Source organism: Mesoplodon mirus (assembly GCF_964341445.2).
Source record: "Mesoplodon mirus genome assembly, chromosome: 9".
Classification (NCBI taxonomy): Eukaryota; Metazoa; Chordata; class Mammalia; order Artiodactyla; family Ziphiidae; genus Mesoplodon; species Mesoplodon mirus.
This window is the reverse complement of record NC_138985.1, coordinates 58,682,730-58,695,016: the sequence shown is the minus strand read 5'-3', so window position 1 is coordinate 58,695,016 and position 12,287 is coordinate 58,682,730. Positions and strand designations below refer to the sequence as shown.

Sequence of the window (12,287 nt, the reverse complement as noted above, 5' to 3'; positions counted from 1 at the left end):
AGGGAAGCCCTAATCTTCAATTTTTGGGGGAATAGTACCAAGTACATTTATTTGCTAGTGGTGCTATGGAATTATAGGGAGGCAACATTGCTATATCCTCACTTGGACTTTATTCCTTCCCTCAGCTTGCAGCATCTGAAGCTGGTATTTCAAATGCCTATGACCCTTTAGGGAAGGAGATTGCTAGGAATTTCTCATCTCGTTTTGTATTTCATGTCTCACTGTCGATTCAGATTTCCAGTGGATGCAGGGCGGTTGCCTGTGGATAAGCGAACTAGTTGGGAACTCTTCCACAAATGGTGTGGGTTTAACCCATGTCTGTTAAACCTCTTCAGTGCCATTGTCCAAGGTGCTACACAGATCAGTGGGTTGTAGATAAATCCCCACCGAAATACACCTCCACTGTTAGGATGCTGGATTTCTTAGTACACTCATAGTATCTAATTGCATGCTAAATCAGTGATGGCTGTCTTTAACCTTTTTTTTTTTTTTTTTTTTTGGTTAGTGTATTTTTATAAGTTGAGTTTTGGTACCAAAGAGGCATTTTTTTTTTTTTTTTGCGGTATGCGGGCCTCTCACTGTTGTGGCCTCTCCCGTTGCGGAGCACAGGCTCCGGATGCGCAGGCCCAGCGGCCATGGCTCACGGGCCCAGCCGCTCCGTGGCATATGGGATCCTCCCAGACCGGGGCACGAACCCGTATCCCCTGCATCGGCAGGCGGACTCTCAACCACTGCGCCACCAGGGAGGCCCGAGGCATTTTCTTTTTCATGCACTTTTAATTCTGCAGGTTTAGTTTTTATATGACTTTGCCTTCTCTTTTCAATTTATTGGAATTTTAAATGTAAACAGTTAAGTATTCTCTTAAGTTTCAGATTTATTGCTCCAATATTTTCTTTTAGCTTGAATATACTAAGAGGAATTTATAGTAATAATTTTATCAATTTAAAATATAAATTAAAATCTAAAAGATATATAATCTAGGCTCTTTTTTATAAATGAAAACTAGCCCTGCAATAAAACAATCTAGAGTTATCTCTATTTGGAAAATATTGTCCTCAAATTAACCATATAATTTTTGTGTATTTAATTAGTGATGATTCATTAAGAATTTTTGTTAAGTATTATGTAAAATGATTTTAAACACTAGTTTCTTTTTTTAAAAATTTACTTATTTTTTTTGGCTGTGTTGAGTCTTCATTGCTGCGCACAGGCTTTCTCTATTTGTGGCGAGCGGGGGCTACTCTTCATTGAGGTGTGCGGGCTTCTCATTGCGGTGGCTTCTGTTGTTGCAGGGCACGGGCGCTAGGGCACGCAGGTTTCAGTAGTTGCGGCTCGTGGGCTCTAGAGCGCAGGCTCAGTAGTTGTGGCACACGGACTTAGTTGCTCCACGGCATGTGGGATCTTCCCGGACCAGGGCTTGAACCTGTGTCCCCTGCATTAGCAGGCGGATTCTTAACCATTGTGCCACCAGGGAAGTCCCAATACTAGTTTCTTTTTGTGTACTTAAATGTATTTGAGATTAATTTTAATAAAAAACTGAATGACTAAATTATATGTCTATAATAATGTCTTGATTAATGAGTGTGTCAGAGAGTGGGTATCTGAGTTATTGAAATTTTCCGTTTAACTGAAGATTTATCCAATTATGCAGTGAACTTGCATAGGATAAGGATGCTGACATTAGGGGTAGGGATTTGTCTGTTAAGCTCTTTTTTTGTTGTATAAATCCATAGAAGCCCCATACTCGATCATTAGAAAGCAAGCATTTTATCAAACTCAGAGCTTTAGGTTCATAATCAGTTCATTAATTGTACTATCAGTACACCTTGAAGGAAGCCTCATGGAATTACAGAGCTAAACTTGTGAACCTTTTCTAGACATAAAATTACAGAACTAATCTTGTGAACCATTTCTGGAACCAGTATTTCTTAGCCAAGCAGTGAGATTTTCAGCAGAAGGAAGGATTTCTGCTGTTCAGGGTTCCAATACTAATTGTGACCTGAAAGTCATTGAGATGTACACTGGTTATCTGTGGTGAGAGAGATTTAGAACATTGTTAGATGATGAAAATGTATATATATGTGATATGTATATATGATAGATATTAGGTAGTCTCTTTGTTTTTTTCTTTGTTAAACATCTAAATTCTTTCAGCTACTAGTTGGCATGCAAGGAATTGAAAATAAAATCTAGATCTTCAAACTGGCTCGTTTTTCCCTCCAGTAGATGGGTAGTTTTTAGTGTCCGGCTGTTTACTAATTTTCCATGAACTTTCCTGTTTTCTATTAGTATGTCTCCTTGGTCAGAATGTTTCCTGGGAGAATTGTCAGTGTTAAGACAGATGATTATTTATTTCCATGCAGATAGAATTATAACAGTTACAAGTACTATAATTGTGGTTTCCTTTCCCTTAAAGGAGGAATTCCGAGAACTTCGAGAACAACCTAGTGATCCTCAAGCTGAACAAGAACTAATTAATAGTATCGAACAAGTGTATTTTTCTACGGACTCATTTGATATTGTTAAATATGAGCTGGAGGTAAAAAAAAATCATTAACCTATCTAAAGCCTATTTTGTTCAGTGACTGAATTTGTGAGTGAGATATGAATGCCTTTTAGGGGCATTGTAGTTTTTTGATGCCAGGACTGGTCTATGATGACCATATTGTGACTAAATGAACTATCAGCATTGTTTAAAGACAAGAGCATTTTTAAAAAGGTAAAATTAAGTGCAGCTGTAGAATATTGGTCCAGGAAACATTTTTGTATTTTTGGTTTTTAACTCTTATCACACAATATGTTCATATGCTATCTCTATCTTATTTTATGTTGGCTAAATATGTTTGGGAAAGCTCTGAGACTTTTAATCATGAAAGTATATTTACATAATTGTTTAGTCATAATCAATACCCCATGCCTTACTTTTTTTTTTTTAATTTATTTTTTTAACATCTTTTCTGGAGTATAATTGCTTTACAGTGTTGTTAGTTTCTGCCGTATAACAAAGTGAATCATCTATACATATACATATATCCCCATATCCCCTCCCTCTTGTGTCTCCCTCCCACCCTCCCTATCCCACCCCTCTCTATCCCACCCCTCTCTATCCCACCCCTCTAGGTGGTCACAAAGCACAGAGCTGATCTCCCTGTGCTATGCAGCTGCTTCCCACTAGCTATCTATTTTACATGTAGTAGTGTATATATGTCAGTGCCACTCTCTCACTACGTCCCAGCTTACCCTTCCCCCTCCCCGTGTCCTCAAGTCTGTTCTCTATGTCCATGTCTTTATTCCTGTCCTGCCCTTAGGTTCTTCAGAACCTTTTATTTTTTTTTTAGATTCCATATATATGTGTTAGTATACAGTATTTGTTTTTCTCTTTCTGACTTCACTCTGTATGACAGACTCTAGGTCCATCCACCTCACTACAAATAACTCAATTTCATTTCTTTTTATGGCTGAGTAATATTCCATTGTATATATGTGCCACATCTTCTTTATCCATTCATCTGTCGACGGACACTTAGGTTGCTTCCATGTCCTGGCTATTGTAAATAGTACTGCAATGAACATTGTGGTACATGTCACTTTTTAAATTTATTTATTTATTTTTGCTGTGTTGGGTCTTAGTTTCTGTGCGAGGGCTTTCTCTAGTTGTGGCAAGTGGGGGCCACTCTTCATCGCAGTGCGCGGGCCTCTCACTATCACGGCCTCTCTTGTTGCGGAGCACAGGCTCCAGATGTGCAGGCTCAGTAGTTGTGGCTCACGGGCCTAGTTGCTCCGCGGCATGTGGGATCCTCCCAGACCAGGACTCAAACCCGTGTCCCCTACATTAGCAGGCAGATTCTCAACCACTGCGCCACCTGGGAAGCCCAACATGTCACTTTTTGAATTATGGTTTTCTCAGGGTATATGCCCTGTAGTGGGATTGCTGGGTCGTATGACTTCAGACTATACTACAAAGGTACAGTAATCAAGACAGTATGGTACTGGCACAAAAACAGAAATACAGATAAATGGAATAGAATAGAAAGCCCAGAGATAAACCCACGCACGTATGGTCACCTTGTCTTTGATAAAGGAGGCAAGAATATACAGTGGAGAAAAGACAGCCTCTTCAATAAGTGGTGCTGGGAATACTGGACAGCTACACGTAAAAGAATGAAATTAGAACACTCCCTAACACCATACACAAAAATAAACTCAAAATGGATTAAAGACCTAAATGTAAGGCCAGACACTATCAAACTCTTAGAGGAAAACATAGGCAGAACACTCTGTGACATAAATCACAGCAAGATCCTTTTTGACCCACCTCCTAGAGAAATGGAAATAAAAGCAAAAATAAATGAATGGGACCTAATGAAACTTAAAAGCTTTTGCACAACAAAGGAAACCATAAACAAGACGAAAAGACAATCCTCAGAATTGGGGAAAATATTTGCAAACGAAGCAACTGACAAAGGATTAATCTCCAAAATTTACAAGCAGCTCATGCAGCTCAATATCATAATTGTTTATAACATTGGCATTTTACATTTATAAGAACTTCAAAAAAAGTCAGAATAGTAAAATTATGGGTTTTAGATGAAACCAATTGCAGTATGCGTACGTACTTCATATGCAGTACATACAGAGTTAGTACCCAACGTATTCTGAAATTTCATCATCAGTTGACTGAGACTTGAAGTCTAACTTGGGAGTTTCCCATCTGCACAATGGTATGCATTTTTGTTAGTTTCCATACTATCCTCCAGAGTATGTATTATCCAGAATGTACTCCAACAACTGTCCCTATCACACTGTAGTGCTTAGTTACCATTCATAGTATTTCAGAGGGGAAATATGTTTTGAGTTCTGTCCTGGACGAGTAGGGATATATGGTCACTGGTAGAGTGGGGGATAAGGGTTAGGACTTTCTCTCATTCTCCTGTTGCAGGTTGTGGAAGCAGTGTTTCCCAGCTCAGGGGCCGGAGTCCCGGTGGTGGTGGGGATTCCAGGAGGTTGGAGGTGGCAGCATTGGAGATAGCAGGGCTGGGTGAGGGATGGAACTTGAGTACCAGGGGCTTGGGTAACAGAGATATAGGCTTTTGTGTCTGGAGTCTAGTGGGGGAGGTGGGGAGGATGGGAGGCGTGGGATGTGGCACCGTTTTGTATGTGCAGGTTGTAGTTCCTAAGTCAGGTGTGCAGGTAAATGAAACCAAATTAAACAATTGATTTTTTACTCTTTATTTATGGATTTTTTTTAGAAGCTCCCTCCTGTTCTCAATTTGCAAGACTTAGAGGAGTACAGAGACAAATTAAAACAACAGCAAGCTGCAGTAAGTAAAAAACACATTTCTGACAAAACTGTAAATGAAACACAACAGAGAGGTGTAACGTTTGCAGGTTTTATTGTTTAACTAATATACTAACATTTTAAACAAATCTTATTATTTAACATGACTTTGACTCAAATGATACATTTATACTTATTCAAATTTATTGTCTATTCAGTTTCCCTCACATTACCTTGATAGATGTGCTTCTCGAACTTACAGTTCTTGCTCTGGAATCCTAAACGTGATCAAAGAATTTTGAACTTTTTTTCAGATTACTAAGTACCTTTTTAGATTACTCCTTGTCATGCATGCATGACTTTCCTACCCATGGTTTTGTGATGGCGCTTTCTTATCTCAGAATAAAGGCTCCCACTTCTAGTTGAAATAGGTCCAAAGAGATCACAGGGTTAAGATTCAGGAAGTCTGAATTGCTGTCACTATTAATTGTGTGATGTTGGGCAAGTCACTTAACCTTGCTAAATCTCTTGTTTCATCTGTGAAGTAATGGGTTGGGCCTGCATTTTCTCTAATGCTGTAAAATTCTGTGATTTTGTATTTTCCTTGTGTTAGGCTGAATTCCTTTTATAAAACTCAGACTGTACTGTAGAAGATGAAATAGTGGTAGTAAGTGGTCTTATTAATTTTTTAATACTGAAAGAGCAATAGTAATAAATTTAGACATTTTAAGGTATGATCTTTAATAATACATCTGACAAATAAAGGAGGATATACTTCTCTTTCTTTAGTGTTACACCCAGATGTCTCAGTGGCTGCTTGGATCTCCCTGGGGGTAGCAGCATTGGTGTGGGGAAGGGCCTTGAGCACTAGAGGGTTGTGTGGTAAAAATACGTTGTTTTTGGAGAATTAGAGTTCAGTGGATGGTGGCACCTTTTGCCTTCTCCTGGTTTCAGCATATTTAAATATGTACTCCTCCATCTCTGTACTTTATGTGGTAGTATTCTTTTGGGGATGAACCCCACCACAAGGGCCGTGTAGCACAGTGGCCTTTGGAATTTAATCAACCTGGCCTTGAATCCTGACCTGGCAGCTTACTAACTGTGGGTGTGTTACTGCTATGCTTAAGATTACTCATCTGGAAAATGAAGCATGTAACCCATTTCAGTAGATTGTCATAAGTACTAATTGAGATAATGTAGGAAAAGCAGTCAGTACCCTGCCTAGCACAGTGTAGACTAACAGTAACTACATGGTCTATTTAAAACAAAAAAATGAAAAACCCATAACTCAAAAAAAAAGGCAATGACCCAAATAAATAAATAAAGTGATAAAAAACCCCAATTTGGTAAAATTAGGTGGGTTTCTGTCTGTGTACATCTATACACATTCATATCTATACAAATCTATACAAATTCAGAGCAGATTAAGAAAACATGAAAGAATTAATGCAATCTTTGAATGTATGTGTAGTGTTTTGTTCTCAGTTGGCTTGGGGAAGGGGTTACAGTTGTGTTTCTTGAGCAGATATTCACTAAATACCATTGGTGTGCCATGCTTCATGCTGGACGTGGTACCTCTGTAGTGTAGTCCTACAGGGGCCCCTGAAATTGTGAAATAAGAGCCTCATGTTCAAAATCATTATAATTCTAACTCGCATACGTTACCATTTTTCATGGAACTGACCAAGAAACCTTAGGTATCTTCATAGCGCTCCAGAAAACACGTTTCCAGTTTTTCAGAAGTAGTGGGCCAAACTGCTGTTTGTCTTCTTACGCGGTACAAAGGATTTAAAGGATGTTCTGTTTCCCAGATAGAATTTCCATAAATACAGTAGATTAAACATTTATTTATCTTAACAAGTCTATCTTTTTTAAAGCAAATCCTGTACCCTTAAAGATGGTTATACTTTTGTGCATGTTAGTTAAAGCAGATACTCATGTTATTAACCATAATAATGACCACATGTTGAGTTTCTATTAAGGACCAAGTACTGTGCTACATGCTATACCTCTTGTACTAATTTCATAGCCAAAGAAATGTACGTGGCCATAGCATGCCAATATTTGCTGTAGAAGTTATTAGGAAGACCTATGGAATATTCTTGCTAAAATTTTAAATGTAAAATGTAATAGGAAGCATGAGGCTTTTTCTTTTATTTCCTTTGTTTGATTGCATGTTCTTATAGGTCTCTAAAAAAGTAGCAGATTTAATCCTTGAAAAACAGCCTGCTTATGTAAAGGTAGGATAACATTTGTTATTTTTAATAGTAAAATATTAAAAATGTTTGAGTGACTTATACTTGGAACTTGAAATATTTTAATTTATTCTTTTGTCTCTAGTTTATAGCAGCATATTAACTCTATTTGGGTTGTGTATATGTATATTTTTTTCTCTCATTTGGGGAATTTACCAAACTGCAAGAAGTGGAAGAGTTTTTATATTTGATTCTAAAGTAATCTATTTGGTTTTTCTAACTTGAAGAGCCAATGAAAATTGCTTCAGTGCACTTTGTAACTCATAGATCATTAATAATGACTGCTCAGTCTGCCTTTAAAATATGATAAAATTGGAACTGTCTAGCTGAATCTGCCCTTTCATCAGAAAATAAGAGACTTCAAAATCCATTGAAATATCTAACTGTTCAAATGAAGACATTCATTGTCAAAGCATCTTAGCAAACAAATCATATATGTCATATCCTTGATTACCTCGTGAAGTTCTGTTGGATAGAAACATTTAAACGGATATATTATTAGTATTTATTTACACCCATCTAAAGAAGTTCGGTCTAGATTTCCTTAAAAACAATACTGCCTAAATATTTTGTCACATGCCATTGTGAAAATCAATTGAAAGTGGTTATTTAAAATAATTTTGTGGAAAAATATACCAACAATGTTCAAGTTCAGGTATTTTTGTTGCTACTTTGTTTTCCAAGCAGGCTTTTCTTTGAAGCCCACTGAAGTTTTTGTTAGAGAACCATACCAATAAGAAAGGAAAATAAAATGCCTCAAACAGTAACCTACACCTAATCTTTCCATAGGAACTTGAAAGAGTTACCTCATTACAGACAGGTCTTCAGTTAGCTGCTGTTATCTGCACAAATGGGAGGAGGTATTGGATTTGATGATACTTTGTTCAAGCTGAGTAATGTCTAAGAGAAACTCTGAAACTGTCATGGAAAATTGATTTTTTTTATGATGATTGCGGTTTATAGAATGCCGTTCATTAACTGAACATATATAATGGTCTAAAAACTGCACTACGAAGGTCTGTGAGAAATGTCTTTAAATCTAGTTATGGGTTAAAAATATTACTGTTTTTGTGTTGCTTAAATCAGTGCTTCTCAAACTGTCTTTGGTGAAGGACCAGTCTTTTTTTTTTCTTTTTTAATTTCCAACTTGTTACAGATTATTGTTTTTGTAAAATGCAATAAAAACAAATTACTAGGAAAATGAATTTTAAAAGACCCAACCAAACACATACAAAATAGTCTCAATTTTTTTATCAGATTCATCAAACATAAAACTATTGTGTCAACTTTTGCTCTGTGTGTTTAAAAAATTTTTTTTATTATTAGATTCATCAAGCATAAAATTGTTCTGTCACCTTTTCTTCTACATGTTTTTAAATGCTTATTCTCAATTTCTGTACTTTTTCTTGTGGTAGACCAGTAACAGTTTGAAGATTGGTATCAGACCACCCACCATGCTTCAAGTGATGCTGGTTTAGTTTGAGCCATTGAATAAATTTGTCAAATAGTGCTCACAGTCCCCAAATTTAAGAGCAATTCAGGATACTATTTCATTATTGCCTAATTGTTCTGTGTGGATAGTGTTCTTATTATACTAGAAAAACTTAACTATTTATTTTTCACTTTTACAGACACTTGAATATTGCAAAGGAAGGTTTTACTCAAGCTAGTTTAGGCCTTCTTGCAAATCAAAGGAAACGTCAGTTGCTGATTGGACTTCTGAAATCTCTGAGAACTATAAAAACATTGGTATATACAGGTTACTTTTTAAAAATTAAAGCTTAATTTTATGGTTGAAACAGATTTTACCTTTTGATTTATGTTTTTTTCAGCAAAGAACAGATGTCCGCTTAAGTGAAATGCTGGAGGTGAGTTTACAAGGCTTGGAAATTTGGTGATCCTAATAATATTAAATAGAGAATTATTGTGAAAAAAATTCAGATGTGCATTTTTCTCAAATTGGTATATGGTATGAAGAGCATTTTTAGACATGTAAAGGAACTTGCTCTAGTGCATCTTTTTCTATTGACATGATATACTTCATTTAGAAAAAATTATTGGGGGAAATGTTCAGTTTGTAGCAATGTGGGAGTGTTAACTTCAGTATCTTTTGATTATATCTGTGCCCAAATAGCAATGAAATTATCTTTTGTGTCTAACATAAAGTAGTGATTTGAGGAGTATGTCATAGATTAGTTATGTTTGGTGTCTCATATATTAATTGATTTTCTGAGTGAGCCATCTGTTTTCTGTGTGATGCTTTCTTAACATTGTCTGTATACTTTCGTTATAAGATTCACCAAAGCCTAATATATTACGTGTTTCCCCATAATACTCGAGCACCTTTGGGTAGGTACTTTGTCATCATCTCAGCATCCCCTGTGGTTTGAATTGCCTTTGTTGAATTTAGATTATGAACTTAAGGAACTTTTTAAAATGATTTTCTGTATAATCACTGTATTACTTCTATTACTTCTAAACTATTACCACTAAAACTAGGGTTTGAGAAATCCATATGAAAAATTCATTTGGCATTAAATTACTGTTTAGGAATATTTGGGGCCATTAATGAATATTTCACTTTTTTCCAAATTTATTTGTTTAAGAATATTTATGGATTTATGATAGAACTGTTGAATGTTGATTACAAGTAGAATGCATACTGTTTTGGAACATTTTATATAAACATTACTGAAAGAAGAATGTTAACAGTTAAAGAACTCCTTCCCTCTGAAGCAACTTGTACTTCTATATAGGCTTTATCTACATGTCATGGTCTCAGAGGGCTATTACTGTGTTTTTAAGGGAACAGCATATTTTTTTCATGGATACATTTTAGGCCTGGAGGTAGTTGCTTTGTTATATTTTACTATTTTTCTGTTGTTTGGATTATGATCCTTATTTGAGAGGAATTAAAATTTTCTGGTGCTGTAACTTTGGATAGAGTATGAACAGAGATTTTTCTTTTTCAGAAGCTTTAAGAAAAATGTTTCCAGCCTAATGACTTCTGTTGTTGATTCAGGAAGAAGACTATCCAGGAGCTATTCAGCTGTGCCTGGAATGCCAGAAAGCTGCCAGCACTTTTAAACATTATAGTTGCATAAGGTAAGGTGATGTAAAAATTTTAAAGCTGACTTTATTGTCAATTTTTATATAGGAGTTCTGTAACATACAATGTTAATAAACACTGAACATTAAGTGCTATGTTCTAGTTTAGCCTTCTTATTTGTAAATGAGCAGCACAGTAAAATTATAAATAACAATTCTTAAGGTTTGAAAGATCAGACATTTTCTAATCCTGTTTCTTGTCACCTCATTGAAACTCTTTTTCATATTTTTCCAATCTTATTGATTTCATTTTTATGGAGTAATAGAGAATAAATTCATCTGTTCATGTCTCCATTGCAGCTCTTGGGAATTCTTCCTCCTTAACTATGCCCAGCTTATAAATATTGAGAGTTCTGTTGCAGTTTGCTTTTCAGATCCAGATGGTTCAATTGTTGGCTCATCATGATAAGAATTCTTTTGGAAAATTTAAAGTGATTTCACTTTATGTAGGAGTCATCTTTGTAATATTTAAGTGATTATGTATTTAATGTATTATATCTTCTGTTTATTTATAAAATGTACAGTGTAAAAATAGCTACTGCATCCTCTGCTCTTAGTTCTAACTTAATGGATTTTGGTCTGCTTAAAATGAAGGTTTTGCATTAGTTGTGACAGTACCTTGAGGAATCTCTAATCCTCAAGTGTAATTTCCGCCATTCCTCTAAAAGCATCAAAAATAAATATAAAATCTAGGGAAAACAGTGAGCTTGCCAAGGAAACCCAGTTTCAAATTAAATTCATACTTATCCTAGAATGTAGTCCCTTAGTCTCCCCTGTATGGAGAATCTGGCACTCAGTGAGCAGGATGCACTGATATTGTAGATGTTGATTGCTAGTATCTGAAAAAATAAAAGGATTATGATAGAACAAAACATTAATACAGCTTTGGATTAAATTTTTTCTTTTAATATACTCTCACATCATAGGTCTGTGCTGGGTGTAGAATAACTAGGTATTTTCCCCCTAGAGATGATATTTTTTTTTCTTTAGGATTATGCATATTGAAGCGACCACTTTTTATTTGATTAGGAAGTGCATAGTTGGGTAGTACCAGTAATATTTTGATTTTATCCATTTTGACAGTGATTAACTGTCACTATTAAAAACTTGATTATGTCATTTATACTTATTAAGTTGGGTGAATAGTGAATTAGCTCTAATATGTTGAATATATTTGAAAATTTCTAGCAAGGCCTTCTGGCTCCTGAAGAAGCATAGCGCTCATTTAGTTCATTTCATGGTGATAAATCTGTTAGAATGAGAAAAGCTTATTTATGATTGGCTCAACATACTTCAGGCAGTTATGTATTTACTGTGCGTTTATTATATGCTTGGTGCTTTGTTTTGGAATTGGCTGTATAGTGATGAACCACATATAATGTAATCAGTATAATCCATGGTTTTCTAGAGTGCTTAGTCTATCAAGATGGATTTGGATTGAAGTAGGCCCAAGTGGAATGGGGCTTTATAGAGAAGGAAGTTGAGCATACGGTGGAAGCGTTGGGATCTAATTTTCCTTAGGGGGTCAAGACTAAGGAGGACCTGAAGGAGGTGCAGGAGGGGTTAGCTAAACCAAGGTACGAGGTGTTGTAATTATGAGATTACGAGTATCATGATGAAGTCTTTGCTGCAGAGATGCCAAGCA

General features: G+C 35.9%; 1 protein-coding gene across 1 annotated transcript in view; it reads left to right on the top strand.

Moving 5' to 3' along the window:
• The window catches only part of VPS50 (VPS50 subunit of EARP/GARPII complex), a 132,803-nt gene that overhangs the window by 18,692 nt on the left and 101,824 nt on the right, over positions 1-12,287 (top strand). The window contains exons 3-9 of the mRNA XM_082633014.1: positions 2,418-2,540; positions 5,251-5,322; positions 7,466-7,519; positions 8,324-8,394; positions 9,166-9,283; positions 9,367-9,402; positions 10,557-10,639. Coding sequence (XP_082489140.1) covers positions 2,418-2,540; positions 5,251-5,322; positions 7,466-7,519; positions 8,324-8,394; positions 9,166-9,283; positions 9,367-9,402; positions 10,557-10,639 — 557 coding nt within the window. The remainder of the gene's footprint in view (positions 1-2,417; positions 2,541-5,250; positions 5,323-7,465; positions 7,520-8,323; positions 8,395-9,165; positions 9,284-9,366; positions 9,403-10,556; positions 10,640-12,287) is intronic.